The following is a 23,361-nucleotide window of genomic DNA, read 5'->3' on the forward strand; positions in this document are numbered from 1 at the left end:
TTCCACTTATTACGATTTCAAAAATGGGAATTATGATGCTATGAACCAGTTCTTACTCTCGTTGAACTGGGAGAGATTATTTTCTAAAAGTGATTGCAATTCCGTTGCAATGTTATGGTCTCATATATTATCCTATTCTATTGAACAATTCGTACCCAAGAAAGCACTACGCGCACCGGTGCACCCTCCATGGTCAAACAAAACTTTGAAACGCTATAAACGAGCTAAGCGATCGGCATTGAAAAAGTTTACAAATCGTCGCTCATACCAGCTGCGATCTTATTATCTGCACCTCAATAGCCGCTACAAACGACTGAACAAAATATTATACAATAATCACTTGCTTCGTGTTCAAAACAATTTAAAAAACAACCCGAAAAGCTTCTGGAATCACGTAAACGAACAGAGAAAAGAGTCAGGGCTACCAACTCACATGTTTCTAGGAGATGTCCAATCATCAACGCAACATGATATATGCAATCTCTTCCGGAAACACTTCAGCAGTGTTTTCTCCGACGAAACTCTATCTAATCATCAAATCTCTGAAGCCATCAACAATGTTCCGCACCGCTCTCCTATCGGCTCTCACCCTATCATATCGACTTCTATGATCGAGTTAGCGTGCGTCAAGCTGAAGTCATCTTCGAACGCTGGACCAGATGGTATTCCTTCAATAGTGCTAAAAAAGTGTTCGAGTAGCCTTTTAGTCCCACTCTCACTGCTATTCAACTCATCACTCACCTCAGGAACGTTTCCTGATATTTGGAAGAGTTCATTTATCTTTCCAGTATTCAAGAAAGGAAATAAGTCTGACGCTTCCAATTATCGTGGGATTGCGGCATTATGCGCAGTTTCCAAGTTACTCGAAATTATCGTCCTGGATTTTATCACTCACAATTGCAGTAACTACATCTCCGAAACTCAGCATGGTTTTATGCCCAATCGTTCAACTTCAACGAATTTACTCTCCTACACATCTTTTATCATCCGTTCTCTTGAAGCACGTCTCCAAGTTGATGCAATCTATACTGATTTCTCCGCAGCTTTCGACAAGATAAATCATCAAATAACAGTAGCTAAGCTCGATAGGCTTGGTTTCAATGGATCCTTACTGAACTGGCTCCATTCATATTTAACTGGCCGCAAAATGTCTGTAAAAATTGGAAACTGCTCGACGACACCCTTCGCCGTTAGCTCTGGAGTACCCCAGGGCAGTCATTTGGGACCATTTATATTTTTACTATACCTTAATGATCTTAATTTTTTGCTGAAATGCTGTAAGCTGTCCTTTGCTGACGATTTCAAGCTATATCACCAGGTTAAATCTCAAGAAGACACAATATTTCTACAATCACAGCTTGATTCATTCGCCAATTGGTGTCAAATAAACAGAATGGCATTAAACGCCTCTAAATGCTCTGTTATTTCCTTTTCTCGCAAACACTCGTTTATAAGATACGAATACAACATTACGGGAAAAGTGCTGAAACGCGAATCATTTGTAAAGGACTTAGGAATTATTCTTGATGCCAAGTTAAACTTCAAAAATCACATCGATTATATAATTTCCAAGGCTTCAAAGCTTCTAGGATTTATTTTTCGCGTAACCAAAAACTTTGTCAATGTACACTGCCTTAAGGCATTATATTGTGCACTAGTCCGTTCGACGCTTGAATATGGCGCTATTATTTGGTCACCCTACTATCAAATCGACGATGAGCGCGTCGAAGCTATCCAGCGAAAATTTGTTCGGTTTGCTCTACGCAATCTACCATGGAACGACTCTGCAAATCTACCTAGTTACGAAGATCGCTGTAAACTTATAGGCTTGGATCTATTATCTGTTCGTAGGAATGTCTCAAAAGCAGTTTTTATAGCCGATTTGTTACAATCACGTATCGATTGTCCCGAACTCTTACAATTAATTAATTTCGACATTCATCGTCGTAGTCTGCGTTATCACCCTTTTTTAAGATTACCTTCCGCCAGAACAAACTATGGATTCAATGAACCGTTTACTAGTATGTGTCGTTTATTCGTTAACTTATATAATGTCTTCGATTTTCATGTATCTCGAAATGTAATGAAACGGTTGCTTCTTAGTCACTTATCATGTTAGTTTTAGAATCAAAGATTGGTACAAAGATGAGGAAGTTTTATGCCTACTGGAGGCAGAGGTTTAAAAATGCTCAACTCCAGTGGGCTTTTCCCTGCCCCACATACATGCATACATACATTATTGTATTTTCGTTCAACCCTACTCCTCTCCATCATTCTCCATTGGAAACTAACTAGATTCGCCCGCCGAAAATAACCCGGTCGTCATTTCTTCTTTCTCTCTGTCTTCCACCATGCTTTCTTCGATCACTAATTAGATCTACATGCCGATTCTAAACCCGTCGTTTTCTCTGCCTTCCACCATCTTTTTGGTCACTAATTAGATCTTCATGCCGATTCTAACACAGTTGCTAGCCCACGCTCGTCTACCACCTTCTCCACAAACCCTTGTAAAGGGTGATTTTTTAAGAGCTTGAGAACTTTTTTAAACAATAAAACGCATAAAATTTGCAAAATCTCATCGGTTCTTTATTTTAAACGTTAGATTGGTACATGACATTTACTTTTTGAAGATAATTTCATTTAAATGTTGACCGCGGCTGCGTCTTAGGTGGTCCATTCGGAAAGTCCAATTTTGGGCAACTTTTTCGAGCATTTCGGCCGGAATAGCCCGAATTTCTTCGGAAATGTTGTCTTCCAAAGCTGGAATAGTTACTGGCTTATTTCTGTAGACTTTAGACTTGACGTAGCCCCACAAAAAATAGTCTAAAGGCGTCAAATCGCATGATCTTGGTGGCCAACTTACCGGTCCATTTCTTGAGATGAATTGTTCTCCGAAGTTTTCCCTCAAAATGGCCATAGAATCGCGAGCTGTGTGGCATGTAGCGCCATCTTGTTGAAACCACATGTCAACCAAGTTCAGTTCTTCCATTTTTGGCAACAAAAAGTTTGTTAGCATCGAACGATAGCGATCGCCATTCACTGTAACGTTGCGTCCAACAGCATCTTTGAAAAAATACGGTCCAATGATTCCACCAGCGTACAAACCACACCAAACAGTGCATTTTTCGGGATGCATGGGCAGTTCTTGAACGGCTTCTGGTTGCTCTTCACTCCAAATGCGGCAATTTTGCTTATTTACGTAGCCATTCAACCAGAAATGAGCCTCATCGCTGAACAAAATTTGTCGATAAAAAAGCGGATTTTCTGCCAACTTTTCTAGGGCCCATTCACTGAAAATTCGACGTTGTGGCAGATCGTTCGGCTTCATGATAAAATGTCAGAGCATACTGAGCAAATAATAATGCATGAAAATCATAACCTCAAAAAATCTGAGCAAATACTAATGCATGAAAATCCTAACCTCAAAAAAATCACCTTTTATATATTCCCACCCTTGCATATATTCCCACTCTCTTCTCTCTCTCTTCTCACTCACTTTTAAGCAAGAGTACTATTACTGCCATGTAAGGCTTAGCGTCATCAATTAGTTATAGGGTTATAGATTTAGTTTTAATTGTTAGTTTTAATTGTTAGTTTCAATTGTTAGTAATAAGTCCAAATGTATCTGTTGGATCATTGTAATCTGTTGATACAAATAATGAGAAGGTTTTATGCCTGCTGGAGAGAGAGATTACCAAATTTCATCTCCATCGGGCTTTTCCCTTGCTCCATAAATAAATAAATAAATAAATAAATAAACTAAGGAGTGTATCGAAAATAAGCTATCCACATACATTTGTCTTGTACGCATGTATTTGTGATGGTTTTTTATGCTCAGATCACAGCATGCTGTGCGTTTGGCTGTCAGCTTTTGTTTGTTCACTTGTTTGTGCGGTTAAAATTCTGCAATTTCAAAATGTCGCGTATTGAAAGTTCTAGACACAAGGCTAAGTTAGAAGGGTATTACTACGCGAAAATTGGCGTATCGGTTTAGAATTCATCATTCCAGTGTTAAAACCATCATTAATAAGTTTGGGGAACACTATTCTTTGGATGAGCTACCAGGAATAGGCAGAAAACCCGAAACTGGACCAGAAAGTGGTATCTCTGTTCATGAAGAACCAATCAATGTCAAAAAGTGATTAAACCAAAAAAATAGAAACGAGTGTCGCAATGATTCAGCGTATCAAGAGGCGAAATCACCTGAAGACCTACAAGAAGCAGAAAATCTCGAAACGAAGTGTAGAACAGAAGAAAAGAGCGGGAACAAGGGCCCGGAAGTTGTGATCGCGTCTTTTGCAGTGTCCGGATGCATGCGTTTCGATAGACGATGAGACTTAAAGCTTGCTTAATTTAGAATTGGAACAAACTTTAGATCATATTGTGGCGCTCCTGGTAGACGGATTTGGAAGTTCTTGGCGCAAACGTGTCGGGAATTTTGTCAGCTTCACGTATGATTTTTGACATTCCGCAAATCGACTGTACTTTGTAAGAAATCAACATGGAAGCCGAAAGAAGGAAAAAATTGTGCACAGTTATTTGTAAAATCCATTGTGGTTTGCAGCTAGGCTAGCTAAACAGCTGAAATTGCCCAGAAATACCGCATGGCGCGTTATCAAACGGTATAAGAAACATTGACGACGATTCGGAAGCCTCAAGCCAATCGTCGGAGTGGAATTGTCGACCGGAAATTGCGTGGTAAGAATTTGAAGACGATTAAGAGGAATCCTAATCTGTCGGACCGTGATTTGGCCAGAAAATTCGGTGCTGCCCAGAGTACCGTGAGGAGAACTCGACTCCGGGAAGGAATCAAGTCGTGTCGAGCTAGCAAACAGCCAAATCGAACCATAAAACAGAATAGTGTGGTCAAAATTCGTGCTCGGAAACTATCTGACCAGGTGCTGACTAAGTTCGACGGGTGTCTTCTGATGGACGATGAAACCTATGTCAAGGCTGACTTCGGGCAAATCCCAGGTCAAAAATTTTACTTGGCAACGGCTCGGGAGGATGTTCCAGCCAAATATAAATTTGTTTTTGCCGACAAATTTGCAAGAAAATTTATGATTTGGCAGGGCTTTCGCAGCTGTGGCAAATAACGAAAGTTTTCGTTACAAATAAGACAATGACATCGGAACTATATTAAAAAGAGTGTCTCCAAAAACGAATTTTGCCGCTCATCGATCCCACGACCATCCCGTAATGTTTTGGCCAGATTTGGCAAGCTGTCATTACAGCAAAGTCGTTCAAGAATGGTATGCAGAGAAAGGGGTCCAGTTTGTTCCGAAAAACCTTAACCCACCCAACTGCTCCCAGTCCCGCCCTATTGAGAAATACTGGGCAATCATGATAAGGAGACTCAAGGCAAAGGAAAAGGTTGTCAAATACATCAATCAGATGACGACCTGGTGGAACAAGATAGCTAAAACGATGGACGAAGAAGGTGTGCGCCTCCTAATGAGCCAGAATTACAGGAAAAATTCGAGAATTCCTTCGAAACCGTAACGAATAATTTTATCCGTATTTTTTCTTAAAAGTATGAAGAAAACGCTACATTTGTATAAAAAAAGATCTTGAATTCAATAATAAATAACTGAAATACAGGCAATTGTCTTTGTTCCTATTCTATCTGAAGCAAGCTTTATGTAAAGGAGGACTCAAAAACCCTTCCAGGTCCACAAAATTTTACTATTGTCGTTGGGGAGGATGTGAAGTCAACCATTTTTTACACTACCGGAACTATAAATGCAGAAATCTATCTATCTGAGTGTCTCCAGAAGCGATTGCTGCCTTTATATAAGAAGCATTGTACATATCCACTGTTTTGGCTGGATTTACCGTCGGCTCACTATGCCAAAACCACTCTCAGTTGGCTTGCGGAAAAGGGTATAAATTTCGTTGAGAAAAAAAATATCAATTCACCAAATTGCACTCAGCTTCGACCCATCGAACGTTACTGGGCAATCGTAAAGAGGGTCTCCAAGAAGACTGGTAAGGCAGCTGGGAACATGCAGTTCAAAAAAATTGGGCTCAACCGTCCAAAAAATACGATGCAACACTTGTCCGGAACTTGATGAAGAGCGTTCGATCAAAAGATCGAAAATTCGTGAAGGAATAACTTAAATTTCATCCGGTTTTCATTATGCTCAAGTTCAACCTCGTACAATAACAGATCAATTTTTAGTTTAAATAAAATATCGTTTTTTATCATAATTTAAAAGAAAAATTTGGGGATAGCTTATTTTCGAGACACTCCTTAGTCGACGCTTATTAACAAAGGATCAATAAAATTACATTTTTACTGAGCCAACTGGTTCATGGTTACTGACCCAACTGTCAAATTTGAAACCTCTGTACGCTACACAGATGGTAAAATTTCATTTTTCACTTTACTGCGGGGTTCCGTTCAATGACCTAATTTTAGGTAAAGTGGTTCTTATTGTTATTTTATATCGTTTATTTATTCCCTGCTTCAACCTAGATACGTTCGTTCACCGGGTAGGTAGCCTTAAGTTGTTTCCATAAGGCAAAAGTATAAGTAAATTAATGGGTAGATTTTATTTTTCGTATATTTTTGAAACACGATTGAAACGCTTTACCCACCCTGCTATAGAAGCTGGTACCTGAAACCAACGTATTTTGCTTTGGTGGCGTTGTTGTTAACAATATGTTAAGCTACGTTCAAACCATTTTGATGCGCACAGTATATAGTTATAGAATTTCGGACCTATACTGAAAATCTCAAAATTTTCAATCCGGAGAAGAGAATTTAAAAGTCGAAGAGTTTTTTTTATCGGCAGCCGATGGGTAATATTATGTTATTGTTGTGTTGTAAAAAAGTGTTTAGTTGCACTTATATCGTATCACAGTAGTCATCTAATTAGTGTCATATTTTGGGTACTACTTGACTTTCAATCAGTGAATTGTGAACTCAATAAAGAAAAGATCACTACTGATTTTTTGCAAACGCGTTTACTGTGAAAATCTTCTAGAATTGGTGGCGTTCGCTTTGAATACAATGGACTCTGCAACCACGTAGAAACTCTTTACACTGACTTTCGATAGTATTGGCATACCATTACTTCTATATAAACTACAAATATATGACACAAATATAGACTGTCCCAGAAAGTATGGACGCAACCAAAAACCGCTGCCATTTCGCAATGGTTCAGAATCTGTCCTTTTTATGGCTGTTTCCTGTAGTTTACACTCTTCTCTAACCACTTGTGCAGTTGTTTATTCGTTTTCATTAGTTTGTTTCGAAATGCGTGGACTTTCAGCAGAACAACGTCGAAAAATTGTGTACAAATGGTGCACAGAACGCGGACTGTCACTGAGAAAGACAGCAAAAAAGGAAGGAGTAGGTGAAAAAGCTGTACGAAATGCAATCAGGAAGTTCGGTGAGGATAACACCTTTGAGGATAAACCGAAAACGAGTCGGAAAAAAGGTCCTGCTAACCCTCAGTTGGATAAACGTATACTGAAGGCGTTCGAGCAAAACAAGGAGGTTTCAGTTCGGGATGTGGCCAAAAAAGTGAGCACTTCGAAGTCAAATGTTCTTCGTGCTAAAGAACGTTTGAATTTCAAACCTATAAGAAACCGAAACAACCAAAACGTAGTCTGAAACAAGAAGCATCGATCAGACCTAGGGTTCGAAAACTGTACAATATTTTTTTTTTTATAAAATTTTTTTATTCAGGCCAATTTGCGTACAAGCTTTACGTGGCCGAATGAGCCATTTTTTTATTAGATAAAATAATTTTTTATCGTTGGATCTCGTTGGCACCCTTTTTCTAGGGGGAGAGGAGCTTCCATTTTTATCTTGCGATGAGTGAGGGGCACTTTGTTCGTCGCTCGTCTCGTTCTCCATTCCCGCATCGGTGGTATCGTTGTTGGTTTCCGTTTTTTCTTCGTTTTCCTTGTAATTCGCATTCTTGGGTTGGTTGTTAGTTGCTGTAGACGCGCCTTGTTGTGCATTAATTGCAGGTGGGTTTGATGGTACAACAGGAGTACTGCGCTCACTAGTTTCCGTTGTTGGGCGGTTGTCCTTATTTTTGTTTGAAGATGTCCTTTTTGCAGTTTCAGTGCAAGGTTTGCCGTAGTGTGCAGGTTGTTCACAAAACTGACACGTAACCAGTTGATTTTCATATGTAATCAGCGTTTTACACGGATGTATCCCGTCTTGATCACAAATGATGTAAGATGGAATTGCTTTACGTAGTTGCATACGTACCACTCGCACGCCATTCCGGATACCCGGAAAAAAATTCCGCCATACTTCCCTTTCGATGGAAAGAACTTCACCGTACTGCGACATACTCTTCCGAACATACCCATCGCTGGTCTGCGGGGGAAGGTCATGCACGCGTACTTCTATGGCATTGTCCACCATGTACACAGGGATTTTATATTCAACATTGTCATGATCAATACTGTGCATTCCGTTATTAACCGAAGCAAATGCAATAGCATCTTTTTCACGTTTGAACATAATGTACACACAGTTAGACGCCTTGTTGAATTGAATCTCACTTACATCATTAACGTTTAGATGCATTCGTTCCTTAAGCAAGGTTTCAATTTCGGTTGCTGCTGGTCTAACTTTGCAGCGCTTGAAATCAATACAAATTGAATTTGGCCTTGTAGGCCAACTTTCAGGCTTTGTTAAAGCGTATTTGCCCATTTCGTACACTCTATTGTTCACTACACTGTATTGTCTTTGTTTTTATCGTCTCGACCGTAAGCAATTGTCGACTGCGTCTTATGGGATGCGAGCCAACTGTACAATATGATTCTTGCTGGAAATTTGAACTGCATAATCATGGACGACGAAACCTACGTGAAACTCGATTATAAATCCTTGTCGGGACCACAATATTATACGGTGCGAGAAGGGCAAGTGTTAAACCAGTCCGAGACATCGATTGAAGTCGATAAATTTGGTAAGAAAGCTATGGTCTGGCAAGCAATTTGTAGCTGCGGTAAGATTTCGAAACTCTTCATCACCACTGCTTCAATGAACAAGCGAAATATACATCAAGGAATGTTTACAAAAACGACTTCTACCCATGATTCGAAGCCACAAGGATCCTGTTGTCTTCTGGCCAGATCTTGCTTCTTGCCACTACTCGAAATCAACGGTAGAATGGTATACTACCAAAAATGTCACTTTCGTCCCAAAAGACATGAATCCACCAAATTGCCCACAACTTCGACCAATTGAGGAATTTTGGGAATCAACAGTTCGAAAAAGATTGGAAAAAAGTGTCAAAACTTGTCGCCAAGAAGTCTGTACGGAATTTAATGAGGAACGTTTGCAAGAAGGTGCGCCAGCTAGTCTACAATAGCTAAGTAGTACATGTTGAGAATAATATTCTGTTGTTGTAGTCTAATATTATCAGTATATTGAATAAAATTTGAATATCTAACACTTGTGAATTATTTACAGCGAAATCAAAGTGCGTCCATACTTTCTTGGACAGTCAATTTGGAACATAGGCTTCTGGAATGGCTCAAATCATACTTCACGAATCGTGTAGAAGTAGTTCGCTTCCAAAATATGTGTAACATCTGACGTACCTCAGGGCTGTCACTTATGGCCTCTTCTTTTCATTTTACATATAAGCGACATTTCCTTCATAATCAAAAATCTATATGTAGACACTATGGAAATTGAAAATGTCAACGACGCTGTAATATTCTAGAACGAAATCAATTTGGTGCAGCAAAAGTTATGTTTCAACTGTCTCAGGCTTCACACGCGAATCTAGCCGACGAGTTTGAATCAAATTAAAGCGTGTAATGTCATCACAAGTGCACTGCTTTGTGATGGTTTGACGATTGAATCGTTATCTTTCAATGTCTCGATGTGAACTGATAAGATGAACGTAAATAGTCGCCGTGTACAATTAAATAATACTTTTCATAAGTTATTCTTCAATATGAAACAATATATTTAGTATCCGGAAATGACGAAACAAGCATTACAGAATCTGCTTAGGTTAAAGATCTAAAGATGTTGCAATCGCAAGGTGAAGGCTGACTACAAATTATGTTCTTTTCTCCAATCTTTTTCTTTGTTGTCTGTGTTCTTGGTCGCATGAAACTGCTACACCGTTTTCTAGGGCAACAACAAACAGCAACTGCATAGTCTGTTGATACAATCACCAGTGTCGCATTATGATTGCCATATACTAACCTAGCATGAATGTAATTGCACTTGTTTGTCACGTTACATAACACTTACAAGAGTTGTTCCGTATTAATCGAGCATGATTTTTTCACGAAGTAGCAACAACCGGTTGCGTTTTTCGCACATCACAACGGTACATTAATTGATCAGATGATTCATTCACCACACAACGAGAGCAACGGCAGAAAAAAAACACCCAGCAGTAGCAGCAGCTGATTCGCATATATAGGAAAAAAGCATTCACTTCTGTCCACACAACTCGGAATTGAGCTTCTGCGAGAAAATGTTTTTTTGTATGCTCACACCAGAACTAACGCGCAACCGCAAAAGAACGTACTGACTATGCGTGACAACGCGAGAACACGTCTGATTCTGACGAGAGCCACTCAGCGACTGTCGCGCTAGCATATATTACCGGCTAGCGTTGCACTTCCCCCTGCAATGCAGCGATAAAATGCGATAGACGAATTAAAAACAGCTCCGGTGAGTTCCGTTCTTTCCGGCAGCAAAACAAAACCACCTCCTCCTCGCGAGTTATAAAGTATGTATATGTACAAATGTGGAACCAAAGGGGGCAGTTTTCCGTCTGTGCGCGCTTCTCGTTTTCCTCATTCACTTCGACGTGGTTTGTGCTTACCTACGTGATCTGTTTTCTCAGCGCTAACGCTAACGTTCATTCGAAGAAAATATATGTTGGTTGGTGTCACGGGAAACGCAAACGTAACGCTAACTAGATCTACGCGTTATTCGACAAAGATTGCATCCACGTTGTTTTTAGAAGCGACATCGTTGTCGGAGTAGTGAAATTGCAACGATGACACTATAAAAATAAAATTAATTTTTGGTCAATTAATTATATCTGGTCGAATCGAAAATGGAATACATATCTAAATTTGAGAAGGATTGTACTAACCAGTGCTATCACTGGTGGTTCACGATTATACCACTTACAGACATGTGATTTCTGTACAATGCTGTACGCGTACAACGATAAAGTGACAGACATGTTTTGCGCACAGAAAGAACATACAGTGAAACGAAATAACTCAAAACTTTGCTTAATTTCCCAGCTCCGATGATCGATAATATAGAAACCTATAATTTTTGCGGTTTGAAGTGTATTCGTAGTAACTGATTTATGACAGATATAATCAATGCCTCTCTGAATTAAAACTAATTTTGTGTGTGAGCGTTCTTCGGATGACAATTTCACTCATATCAAATTTTATGGTTTTAAGGTGGCATTTTTGACACCTTTGTTCTGGGATACATGATTTTTACCTTCACTATTTAAATGTAATTAGCATTAGGGAAAATTTGATGTCCACAATTTTGATGTTCTACCCTAAAACCAAATAAAAATAGAAAATGGAGGAAGTATGAAACGCTGATTTGTACCGAAAAGGTGATTAATCACCGAATTTTGTTTGTAAATCATGCCGACTTTTGCAAAATCCGCAAAAATTTCAAGTTGTTCAGTAATAATTCCTTTTTACCCGCATATTCACAATAAAAATAAGAGCGCATGAATTTTTAACATTAAGCCTCAAAATAGTAAATAATTCTAAGATATTTTTATTATGTAACCAATAAAAACGGCAAGGCACACACATTTAAAAATAAATGCTTTCAACGAAACATTTTGTTAATTACGAAATTTTCATTAAAAGGATTACGTTTATCATAAAGCTGATTTTAAAACCTTCTTGAATTTGAAATCATTCCGAAATAGATTTGATGCTTCGTTTTACTTCATAACGCTTATGAAATATATTACTAGGCTGGAATATGATCTCATAATGGTTTTATTAGGATTTTGAGGAGTTTAAAGTTGTGACTACTAAATTGGTTTATTGATGTTGTGTATATTTATCGTTTATTATTACCACATGTGCATTCAAAATATGAATCATTATGTGTTCTAAATCCATTTCAACAATAAATTTACATATTATTGAATAGAAAACAATAACTCAATAGTACTGATTTTATGTACAAATATGAATATATTGTTTTCCTTATTTGTATTTAAAAACTTCACCAAATTTATGAACATTTCTTGGTTTGACTGCATTTTGAAAATAAGCTACAACGTTGATAAAGTGTACAAGTTTTATGCTACTGGTTAGCATTTTACAGAGATTTTTTTTTCAAAATAAAACAAACGTTGTTCATTATTTGATACTCAGAAGAAGGAAATACTTTCGTGAGTTCACCATTGCTCGTCAATGGCGCTGGTAGCAGTAAACAGTGATGTGATTTTGCACAGTACAACGATAAATGACCGTAGTACGGAAATCACCGTTGTATCATGATGCTCGCGTGATACCACCGTAATTTAGGGTGACAGACATGTGATTTAACGGTGTACAGTGATTCCGATATCACATGTCTGTCATAAGCATTACGGACAGTATGTTTTAGAGCCCTATTTACTAGATACAAATCAACTTTTTCGGAATTCAAGAGAATGTGAAATTTTCATAAAAATTTATTGACTGCTGCGCTCGCAATAGCATACCTCAATTTCAATCTGCTGCGCTCAAAATTGCATACCATAATAAATATGATCCCATAAGAAAACATGTTTCATGATTTTCATAATTTCTTAATCATGGTACCGGCAATGCATTTCTAACCGTGTACTATTATATCTCCGGAACTAGAAATGACATCCATTTGATTTTCGAACTCAATCAATGGTCGTAACAGTGGATTCCAAATGGATTCAGGCTTGTTAAAATCGGCTCAGCCATCTCTAAGAAAATTGAGTGTTAAAATAACAACGTTTGTCGGTTACGTTACTTATTCCATTACATCTCCGGAACCAGAAGTCACAGCCATTTGATCTACGAACTTGATCAATGACCTAACTATAGCTTTCAAACGGGTCTATACTTGTTAAAATCTTCAAAAGTGTTTTTTTCTTATGGAAATAAAAAAAATCTTACATTTAGGGTTAATATGGTTATAACGGACACTATTTCTGCTATTTTTTTGAGTCATAATAAAAAAACATAAACTTATACATTTTGCAAAACAAAAAGCATCATTTTAACAACATTTAGAAATTTTTCGTGGGAAAATATTGAGAAATAAGGTGGTGAAGGAGTATTTTTGAGGAAGATTCTTAGAAATCATGATTTGTGGTACCCACTGTATTCCAGCGGAGACTAATCAGATGTGAACAAATTAAAGCAAAATAGTTGTAGTAGATATTTTTCTAGACCCCAACGTTTTTGTTTGATTTTTTTTAATTTTTGGTGGTTGCTTAAAGTCAAAACTACGATTTTTCATATAAAAATCCGCCATTTTGTAGCTGTAATAAAACCTCCCTAAAGTAACAAAACACGAAAAGGAAAACGTTTCGGTCTAGTGTTTTACTTGTAGAAAGTGTGTACAAAATTTGAAAACACTTGGTGAAGTAGTTTTCGAATGACGATGGCCACGGACTTTTAAAACTTACTTTCAAGAAAAACGCGGTTCAAAGTTCTTTGTTTATAAAATCTGAGGAAACAATTTAATCATATATTTTATTTTGTATTTTTTTTATAAAATATTTCAAGAATGTCTTTAAATCAATCGAAGTAGAAATTTTGGGCCTGTGCACCGAGTTCTTGCTTCTTCGCAGAATGAGATAAACTTCCAGAGTTTTGTTCCGATAGGTTTGAAAATTTCACAGAACATCCTTGAAATGTTTTACTATAAGAAAATACAGAGAAAAAAATAAATGATACAAAAGTGTTAGACACTACTTGCCCCATAACCAAACATGTTTTGCCTTTCTCATATAGAAAGGTGATGCAATCATTTGAAAAACCGAATAGTAAATATTGTATCACATAGCTTTCGACTCAGTTTGTCGAGCTGAGAAAATTGTTGAAAATTTTATACCGCCACCTAAAGCAGTACACCAATCGGCAGCAATTATCAGTAAGAAGCCAAACAAACCGATTCCGGATATTCTGGTTCCAGATATTCGAGCAACGATGGGAGATAATAGCAATATACTCAAAAATGGATCTTAGTCACTTTTCTCAGAGATGGCTGAACCGATACTCCCAAAGGTTAGGATCAAGAGAAAAATTTTATGCTCCTACCAAAAATTATGCATATCTTTTGGATTCAACTATAATTTACATTCGTTTTACTTATTATGACCTAAGCGATCAAAGCACTGATTCATTCTGTAAGTTATATTAGTTAATGCACAAACAATCTCTTTGGTTTCTTTCAAGAATCGAAAAGAAATATTTTGAATTGAATGAGAATATGATTGATATGAGAAAGGCATCAATACACCACTAGGTGGATTGAAACCAGCATCAAAAAATCTTCCTTTATTGATCCGCACCATTATCCTTTTTTACCTTCCAACAAGATCGATGGCTATTCAAAGTTTTAGGATTTTAAGTATGTCGAAACACAATTGCCACACTAATGCCTATTTAGCTATTGGCAACACCAAAATAAAGTTTGACATTTTTTTAATATAAACTTACTCAGAACGTTTTGATGTACAAGCGCTATTTGTGTTGTTTACAGCTAGTTGAAAAAATCAATTTGGCAAAGAAATGGAAATTTCAAGAGAACGATTTCGTTGAATTATTTTCCACAACTTTCGACCTAGATTATCTCAACAAGAATGGGTCGATGAACTTAGTTCTTCGTATGGCGATGAAGCATCATAAAAACACACTGTATATCGCTGCTATAGTGAATTCAATCGTGGTCGTAGTTCGGTCGTCGACGAATTTCGTGAAGATCGTCCAAAATCAGTTGTTTTGCCAGAAACCATCGATGCTGTGCTTGAACTGATAATGCAAGATCGTCATGTGACATACCGTGAGATAGAGGCATCCTTGGGTACACGTGAATTAAATATTGAATGAACATCTGGCTGTAAAAAAGGGTTTGTTCTCGTTGGATCCCGCACAATATGACAATCGCTCAAAAATAGGCTCGTGTCGATTGGTGCAAGGAAATGTTAAAAAATGTCGAATTGATGGGTCATCCACCGTAGAGCCCTGACTTGGCACCCAATTATTTTTTTTTATTCCCGCATATCAAGAAAAAATTGCGTGGTCAACGATTTTCGACGTCAGAAGATGCTGTTGAAGCATTCAAAAACCATGTTTTTGAGGTAAAATCTTCACAGTGGCAAAAATGCTTTTCTGATTGGTTCGAACGCATGCAAAAATGTATTGTTCTTCATGGAAAATACTTTGAAAAACAATTTTCACTTTTCACTTGAAAATGTTTGTTCTTATTCGCTATTCCCGAAATATAAGTAGTGGCCCTCGTAGTAACTGTCAAAACACACACATTGTAGAAGTAGACGATAAAACTGGTAATATTAAAAAAAGGTGTACTGCAATATCCTGATGTCTTACCCATAAAAACCATGTATGATAGATTCCGATAGTACATTCAACGTACTTTCCACTAGACATGAAAGAATAAGCCAAATTTTGAAGCAGTCTATCGATCCAATCATAAAGAGTCAATAAACCGATCAAATATTCATCAGGATTGAAATTTAAAATTTTTGTATGACAATGGAATCAATCCGATTGTCTCAGTAGCAATAGCGCCGTTCCGTAGTATACACAAAATCTCCAGTGTCCGACAGGATACTCATTCCAATATGAATACGAGGTGTCAGGTGAGTATTTCCCACGCGATAAACCCGCAGCCGGAAGGAAATCAACCGAAACCCAAAGGATGTCTAGTGGGAAGTACGTTAGATGTATTATCGGAATCTATCAGACATGGGTTTTATGCGTAAGACATCAGAATTGCTATACATTTTTTTAAACTTACCAGTTTTATCATCAACTTCCTAGATTGGGACTCAAAGTAGCAGAAAATCCGTGGAAAACGATTATCATTAGCTGGTTATTTGTGGCTTTTTGCTCATGTGGTATGTTTCGCGCATGTATTGAGGGTGATCCCAAACGGATGTGGGTTTCGGAGAGTACGTATTTACTTCAGTTCTGAAACATAATAAACATGACATTGAATTCTGCCATTAGGTAGTAATTTTCTGCGTGATATTCAGTGGCTGAAAAATACCTTCCAAGTCGGTCAGCGAGTGGAGAATGCTCTGATAACAGCACCTGACGTTCTAACTAGCACTGTTTTTCAAAAAACTGATGAAATTTTAACGCAAATTAATACACTTTCCGTACCGAAGCGAACCTGCGGAAGTCAACCGTTTACGTTTCAGAACGTTTGTATGAAGGTTCCATTGATTAATGGCGAAATTTTACAGTATTTAGATTTAGTGGACAATCGAAACAGTAACTCTGTACTTGGAAGCAGTTTTGATTTCAAAGGTAAACTGAAATGTTTGCTCGTAGAAAAGGTTCCACGAGAATGTTTGAGCACTAGTGTGCTAAGCCTTTGGCAAAACGACCTAAATGCAACCGCAACCCTCACGAAGGAAGACATTCTGGAAGTAATCAATGATGAAACATGGCTTACTACGTTCGGTTTGGATCCCGCAACAATGCTAGGAGGAATCGAGCGGAACTCAAGTGGAAAGATAACCAAAGCGACCGGCTTGCTGATAAGCTGGTTCACTTCAGTGAACTATAGTGCAGCCGACTTGAACCAAAATGGGGACACTGCCAGCACGGATGGTGGAATCTCGGAGGATACGTTACGCTGGGAGGGTGCCTTCCTGGATCGGATGCAAAATTTGAGCGATGCGTTTGAAAATGCGACCTTCCGAATTGACTACGCCTCGGCACGTAGTTTCAACGATATGACATCGAAAGCTTCCTTACAAGGATTTGATATGGTCCACGTGGGATGCGTGCTGATGTTTGTTTATATGCAACTGGTGCTGTCCAAGTTCAGTTGGATCGAAATACGTGTAATATTTTCTGTTGAATGTAGAGAATGAGTTGTGCTTAGTTTAAACATTTCAGGTTTTACTCAGCACGGCAGGATTGTTAGGAGTGGGGATGGCCCTCGTGATAGCATTTGGAATCTACTCCGCATCGGGTCGGACTTTTATATCCTCACATTCAGCGGTACCATACGTGGTGATAGGGCTTGGTATTGACGATATGTTTGTCATGATAACGGGTCTACGGAAGGTTCAGAAAGGATTCCCCACGGCCACTCCACCACAGCAGATTGCTCTTATGCTACAAAATACAGGTGTTGCTATTTCGGTCACCTCTCTCACCAATATTGCTGCTTTTGGAACTGGAATTATCTCGGTGAGTTATTGATAATTGGAAAAAATTGACTTGTGCCCTGCTACGAAAAATTATAGAATACTGAAAAACGTATAATTTATTTTAGTTGTATTACTAAATGTGGATTATCTTATGCGGATGTGCATTTTTCATCTCAATTTTAAAATTATTTTCTATCTTTGCGTTGGGTTAACTTAAGTTCATCAGCCATATTTCGAAAAAGTGAACTTCTACGTTGAACAGTTTAAAAATTCTGTTCTCGTTACCTTTAAGAAGAAAGGCATGACTAATCCACGTGGAATGCCTCGAACATGCATACTTGCAAATAGTGCTTTTGATGTATATCTTATATCTAAGCTCACAGATATTTGTTGACGGCATAGACAGGATATATTTCTATTGTTCCGCATAACCAAACTTTCTCGTGTAAAGCCTTTGAAAAAGCTATATTATACTTCTTTTCATCATTTAATGTAACTCAGGTATACATTTGAGTGCTTGGTAAATTGGCTTTTAACCGTAATCTTAAATCTACAAACTGGGACTTCTATGAAAATGGCTTGCTGACTTGATTTTACAAGTAACGTTGAATAATTTATTTTTAAAATTTATTTTCCTGGATGAATCAAGCCATTGCCGACAGCTGTTCTTGATACTTTTTCAGTTAGTTACAATTTTTGGATACTGGATCAAAGACTAGTGACGTTTGAATCGGTCAACTAGACAGTTGAGAGTCTAACTTTCTGGCGCGATCCCGCTGAAGGCCATTCCTGTGATTTGATGTGACAAGACCGGAAACAGAGTCTTCTTAGCAATATGTCTAATAAAAAAAATGTCGATTTTTTACCGTGAAAACTTTTATTCTTTAGTATAATCTCCACCTAGAGCGATACACTTGACCATCGGTCCTCCAACATTTCGATGCCTTTTGAAAAATAATTTGTCGAGGCCTTCAAAATCGGATTCTATTTCTGCAATGTCATTAACATTCGACGAAAATTTCATTCTCTGGAGATACCTTTTCAGGTTTGGAAATAGATAACAGTCGCTGGAGGCCAGATCTGGAGAATACGGGGATGGTGGACCAATCCGTACCGCAAATCATTCAATTTTAAAGTTGCTTTTATGCATGACTGCGCTGGTGCGTCTTTTTCCATAGCTTGATGAAAACTAGAACTCGTCTGACACGATCAGCTGTTATTCAAACACTAGTGGATAGATTGTCATGTAATTTGCTATTAGGCCATCTAGGGGCTTGTTATAAACAAAGCAATACACGGTTCGAAACTATTCACATCTTTTCTGTAAGAGATCCGGGACTTTTCATTCCATGTAGTATGTTCTTTTCAAATATACTTGTCCTTGACATTAGCAATGATTAGGTTCATTGTATATCAGATCAGATTTCATAATATACTCGTTACCATGGTAATTGCCACAAAAAATATTTTTTTGCGCATCGAAGTCTATAAACAGAAAAGATTTAGGCCTTCCTGAAGACAATAAAAGCAGCAATGGAGGAGGAGATAAATGAAACGCAAAACGTAAACGCGGTGGAGGAAAAGGTAGAATTGAGGTCAAAAAAGTTCACTAATTCTGTCGAAATTATGTTTAAAATAATGAAAATTACAGAGTAAGGAGAGGATTTTTTTCGTACCTACATCATAGAACATGGTGCACAACTTTTTCTCACTTAATAAACGATTTTCATTGATGAATTTGATGTGTTTCACATGATCTTTCGACCTCTGCCAACCTACTTCGGCTCTAGGGTTGGTAGGACGATTTTTTTCCGCATTCGATTGTTAATAACTATTTCACTGATTTTTATTCAGGAATAATAAAAAACATGTATACTCAAAAGTTGTACTTTATGACAGAACAATACATTTATCAAACAGCCTATTAGAAAGAGTACAGCAATTCCGAAAGTAAAACTCGGTCAACTAGCCCCGAACTCCCCTACATTCAGAAGTAAATTTTCATACGTCTTAGCTCATAACAAGGAATTACACTGTTTTATGCGACAAAACAGAATTTTTGATTTTCTTCGTTATGACGTAGAGTAGTGATCAACCTTTCAATAAATTGATTGAAATTGAATTTAGAACTAAATTTATGAACTGATTTATTGATCTGGATTCCAAATTTGAACCAGTTCAAGATTTCTTTCCTGGCCCAGAATTTTGGTTGTAAACAAATCTGCAAATCAGTTCTTTTAGAACCAATAAACTTTTGCCAAAAGACTATGAAAAGTTTACTTCTACTATCTAAATTTACGAAAAAAGTTATTTTTTCCGTGTTGTTTAATTTGTATTTAAGTATAAAGCTTGCTTGCATTTAGAATTGGAATAAACTTTTACTCATTTACTTTTACACTGGTGGACGGATTTGGAAGTTCTTGGCGCCCACGTGTCGGGAATTTTCTCATGTATGATGTATGATTTTTGACATTTCGCAAATCGACTGTACTTTATAAACAATCAACATGGAAGCCGAAAGAAGGGAAAAAATTGTGCACAGTTATTTGGAAAATCCATTGTGGTCTGCATCTAGGCTAGCTAAATAGCTGAAATTGCCCAGAAATACCGTATGGCGCGTTATCAAATGGTATAAGGAAACATTGACGACGATTCGGAAGCCTCAAGCCAATCGTCGGAGTGGAACTGTCGACCGGAAACTGCGTGGTAAGATTTTGAAGACGATTAAGAGAAATCCAAATCTGTCGGACCGTGATTTGGCCAGAAAATTCAATGCTGCCATAGTACCGTGAGGAGAACTCGACTCCGGGAAGGAATCAAGTCGTATCGAGCTAGCAAACAGCCAAATCGGACCATAAAACAGAATAGTGTGCTCGGAAACTATATGACCAGGTGCTGACCAAGTTCGACGGGTGTCTTCTGATGGACGATGAAATCTATGTCAAGGCTGACTTCGGGCAAATCCCAGGTCAAAAAATTTACTTGGCAACGACTCGGGGGGATGATCCAGGAAAATTTAAACTTGTTTTTGCCGACAAACTTGCAAGAAAATTTATGATTTGCAGGGCATTTGCAGCTGTGGCAAAAAAAATGAAAGTTTTCGTTACAAATAAGACAATGATATCGGAACTATACCAAAAAGAGTGTCTCCAAAAACGAATTTTGCCGTTCATTCGATCCCACGACCATCCCGTAATGTTTTGGCCAGATTTGGCAAGCTGTCATTACAGCAAAGTCGTTCAAGAAAGGTATGCAGAGAAAGGGGACAAGTTTGTTCCGAAAAACCTTAACCCACCCAACTACCCCCAGTTCCGCCCTATTGAGAAATACTGGGCAATCTTGAAGAGGAGACTCAAGGCAAAGGGAAAGGTTGTCAAAGACATCAATCAGATAACGACCTGGTGGAATAAGATAGCCTAATGAGCCGTGTTACAGGAAAAATTCGAGAATTCCTTCGAAACCGTGACGAATAATTTTATCCGTATTTTTTCTTAAAAGTATGAAGAAAACGCTAAATTTGTATAAAAACAGATCTTGAATTCAATAATAAATAACTGAAATACAGGCAATTGTCTTTGTTCCAATTATATCTGAAGCAAGCTTTAAGTGCACCGTTACAATTCTGGAAGTTATTAAGGTTGCAAAATTCCCACAATCTATTAACACGAACGATTATCTATATTCGGAACTGCGAAAGAAGCATGTCAGTTTTATTCGTATTCACGTCTTTCAGTTATGCCTGTGACATTATCCACCCGTCTTTTTGGCTTTCATACTTCCTACATTCGTGTTGCATAGTTCCAAGTGAAACTGAGCATTTTTGGCAATGTTTCGGAGAGAAAAACCGGTTTCTCGATCATGAATCATAAATTTCATCAAACGAAATCCGTTGTTTGCACATTATACGCTGTGACTACAGCTGTCAACACAGCAGTGCTGCCAAAGTATTGAAACTCATGTCATAGAAAAATCCGATTTTTGAAGTTCAAGATTTATTTTGTACCTATCGATTTTAAAATGAAAACTATTCTGGAAAAAAAGAATTATTTATGTTTGGGCCTCTGCAATTGATCTTGTAATATAGCTGGAACTAATAATTGATAAGAACTTTATTGGACCATCCTATTAATCATTGCCGCAGAGTCACTCAGAGCACAATGGTTACACATTGTTGTACAGTTTTTTCCTCACTTTTTCAGCCCTTTCCTGCCATGCGAATGTTCTGTCTGCTTGGTGCTATCAGCGTTCTGATGACGTACGGTCTTGTTATCAGCTATTTTGTGGCCACTCTAACACTGGACGAACGGCGGCTTTCCGCTCGACGGAATGGTATATTTCCTTGGATCGTACACGGTGACCCGGGGTCAAAGCTATGCTGTAATCCCCGTTTGATGGACCGTTTTCTGGAAATTGTTTACCGGAAATTTGTGATGACAAGTCCGGGCAAGAGCGTGGTCATCGGTGCGACACTGCTGCTCACGCTGTGGAATGCAACCAATTGTCCGAGACTTCGCGCCAAGTACGACCCCAGTTGGCATCTGTCGAAAGATAACTATTTCCTGGAGTATCGCAGCCAGTTCGAGCGAGCATTCCCGGATAGCGGCACGGAAACGTTTATTTTCTTTGGAGAACTCAACTATTCAGTGGATGTCCGAAGTTTGATTTTACTTTCGCGGCAGCTCAGCATGCGTCGAGATATCATACAACAAGTCACATTTTGGCCTACTGCTTTTCATCAATTTGTTCAGAAATTCCATGACATAGGTTAGAGATTGTTTGTTTTTGAATCTTAAATATCGATTGTATTTGTAAATATTTCAGATTTGACAACAACACAACTCGAGGAAAACGAATTTAATCAGCTTCTGTCAACGTTTTTATACAGCGTAGATGGATTTCGATTTCAAAACAGTTTTAAATTTACTGATTCTTTGCGATGTGGAGAAATTGTGCCAACAATTAAGGTAACTCATTTCTATTAAATGTCAAAACAACTAACCTAACGAAAATGATATCCATCTAGGCAACCTACTTAAAATTTGAGTTCAAACCATTCAAAGAGCCCGAGGAATACATTCCGGCTAAGGTAACCATTGAACGCATAGTTCAGCGGCTTCCTCTGACAAATGTCGACGCGTTCCGGTCTGTTTGGTCTAAAGATTTTATCTTCTGGGAAGCCGAAGCCATTGTAGCTTCAGAAACGTACAAAAACATTGCTCTTACGTTGCTTGTCGTGATGTTATGCACTGCCGTTGTACTGTTGAACCTACGAGCATGTTTTTGGATCCTTGTTTGTGTTTTGATCACCCTCATCAACGTGGGAGGTTTCCTACATCTCTGGGGAGTAACCTTGAATCTTACAACCACGCTAGCAGTACAACTTGCTATCGGTTTCAGTGTCGATTACGCTTCCCATGTGGTTCAAACATTCATTGTTGCACCGGGCCTAGATCGACAACAACGTGCACTGGATACAGTTCTTCACATCGGACCACCAATTTTCTACGGGGGCTTTACAACATTCCTCTCCGTTTCGATGCTAAGCTTCACCGGTCTGTATTCGTACATTCTGTTCGCACGGGTTTTCTTTCTCTTCGTGGTGTTCGGTCTATTCACCGGTCTGATTCTGCTTCCTGTTGTTCTGAGCTTGGTTGGTCCCGTCGCAAAGAGTTCAACGGTGGCATTCGCCGCCACAGCCACAGCCACTACCTCAGGAAGCGATAAGCCCGGTCCAGCAGTGATGCAAGTAACCGAAAGCTACGTGACACGGCAAGGCTATTCCAGCGGAGCTTATCAACCCGAATGAGCTGAGACGCGGATTCGTACTTGCCGGTCACTGAGCCGTGAAGAAAATGCTAACTGGCTAATGCTGGCCATGGGCGCGGAACTGTTTTCGGTTTGAATTATTCTTTAAATGTGGCCTCCATTCTTAAAATTAGAGTCCGTCGTTATCAGTCACTTGAGTGACTTGAGTTGT

The 23,361-nt window shown here is 38.4% G+C and overlaps 3 protein-coding genes across 8 annotated transcripts in view; 1 reads left to right on the forward strand and 2 right to left on the reverse strand.

Annotated features, from left to right (window-relative positions):
* Positions 1-10,596, reverse strand: part of LOC131432847 (NPC intracellular cholesterol transporter 1-like) — a 75,214-nt gene extending 64,618 nt beyond the window's left edge. For 3 of the 6 annotated variants that reach the window (XM_058599398.1, XM_058599395.1, XM_058599397.1), the window contains exon 1: positions 10,247-10,596. The gene's annotated coding sequence lies outside the window, so the exon portion shown is untranslated. Of the gene's footprint in view, positions 1-10,198 lie in introns of all 6 variants that reach the window. The other 3 variants (XM_058599394.1, XM_058599392.1, XM_058599396.1) reach the window with 1 other exon arrangement.
* Positions 1,959-10,183, reverse strand: LOC131432849 (uncharacterized). Its single transcript, XM_058599400.1, has 2 exons — positions 3,436-10,183; positions 1,959-2,504 (listed from the first exon to the last, which is right to left on the reverse strand). Exon 1 carries the CDS (start codon positions 8,681-8,683, stop codon positions 7,679-7,681), a length of 1,005 nt encoding a protein of 334 aa, XP_058455383.1. The 5' UTR covers positions 8,684-10,183; the 3' UTR covers positions 1,959-2,504; positions 3,436-7,678.
* Positions 10,597-15,839: 5,243 nt separating the features above from the next.
* Positions 15,840-23,361, forward strand: LOC131428609 (protein patched homolog 1-like). The gene is made up of 6 exons (XM_058592654.1): positions 15,840-15,930; positions 16,228-17,072; positions 17,128-17,424; positions 21,584-22,148; positions 22,206-22,348; positions 22,408-23,361. Exons 1-6 carry the CDS (start codon positions 15,840-15,842, stop codon positions 23,188-23,190), a joined length of 2,724 nt encoding a protein of 907 aa, XP_058448637.1. The 3' UTR covers positions 23,191-23,361.

Source organism: Malaya genurostris, chromosome 2 (genome assembly GCF_030247185.1).
Source record: "Malaya genurostris strain Urasoe2022 chromosome 2, Malgen_1.1, whole genome shotgun sequence".
Classification (NCBI taxonomy): domain Eukaryota; kingdom Metazoa; phylum Arthropoda; class Insecta; order Diptera; family Culicidae; genus Malaya; species Malaya genurostris.

Coding starts and splice junctions, on each gene's coding strand:
- LOC131432849 (XM_058599400.1), bottom strand. CDS start 8,683: ATGGGCAAATACGCTTTAACAAAGCCTGAAAGTTGGCCTACAAGGCCA.
- LOC131428609 (XM_058592654.1), top strand. CDS start 15,840: ATGAATACGAGGTGTCAGGTGAGTATTTCCCACGCGATAAACCCGCAG. Junction 17,073..17,127: donor TCAGTTGGATCGAAATACGT/GTAATATTTTCT, acceptor TAAACATTTCAG/GTTTTACTCAGCACGGCAGG. Junction 17,425..21,583: donor TTGGAACTGGAATTATCTCG/GTGAGTTATTGA, acceptor TCACTTTTTCAG/CCCTTTCCTGCCATGCGAAT.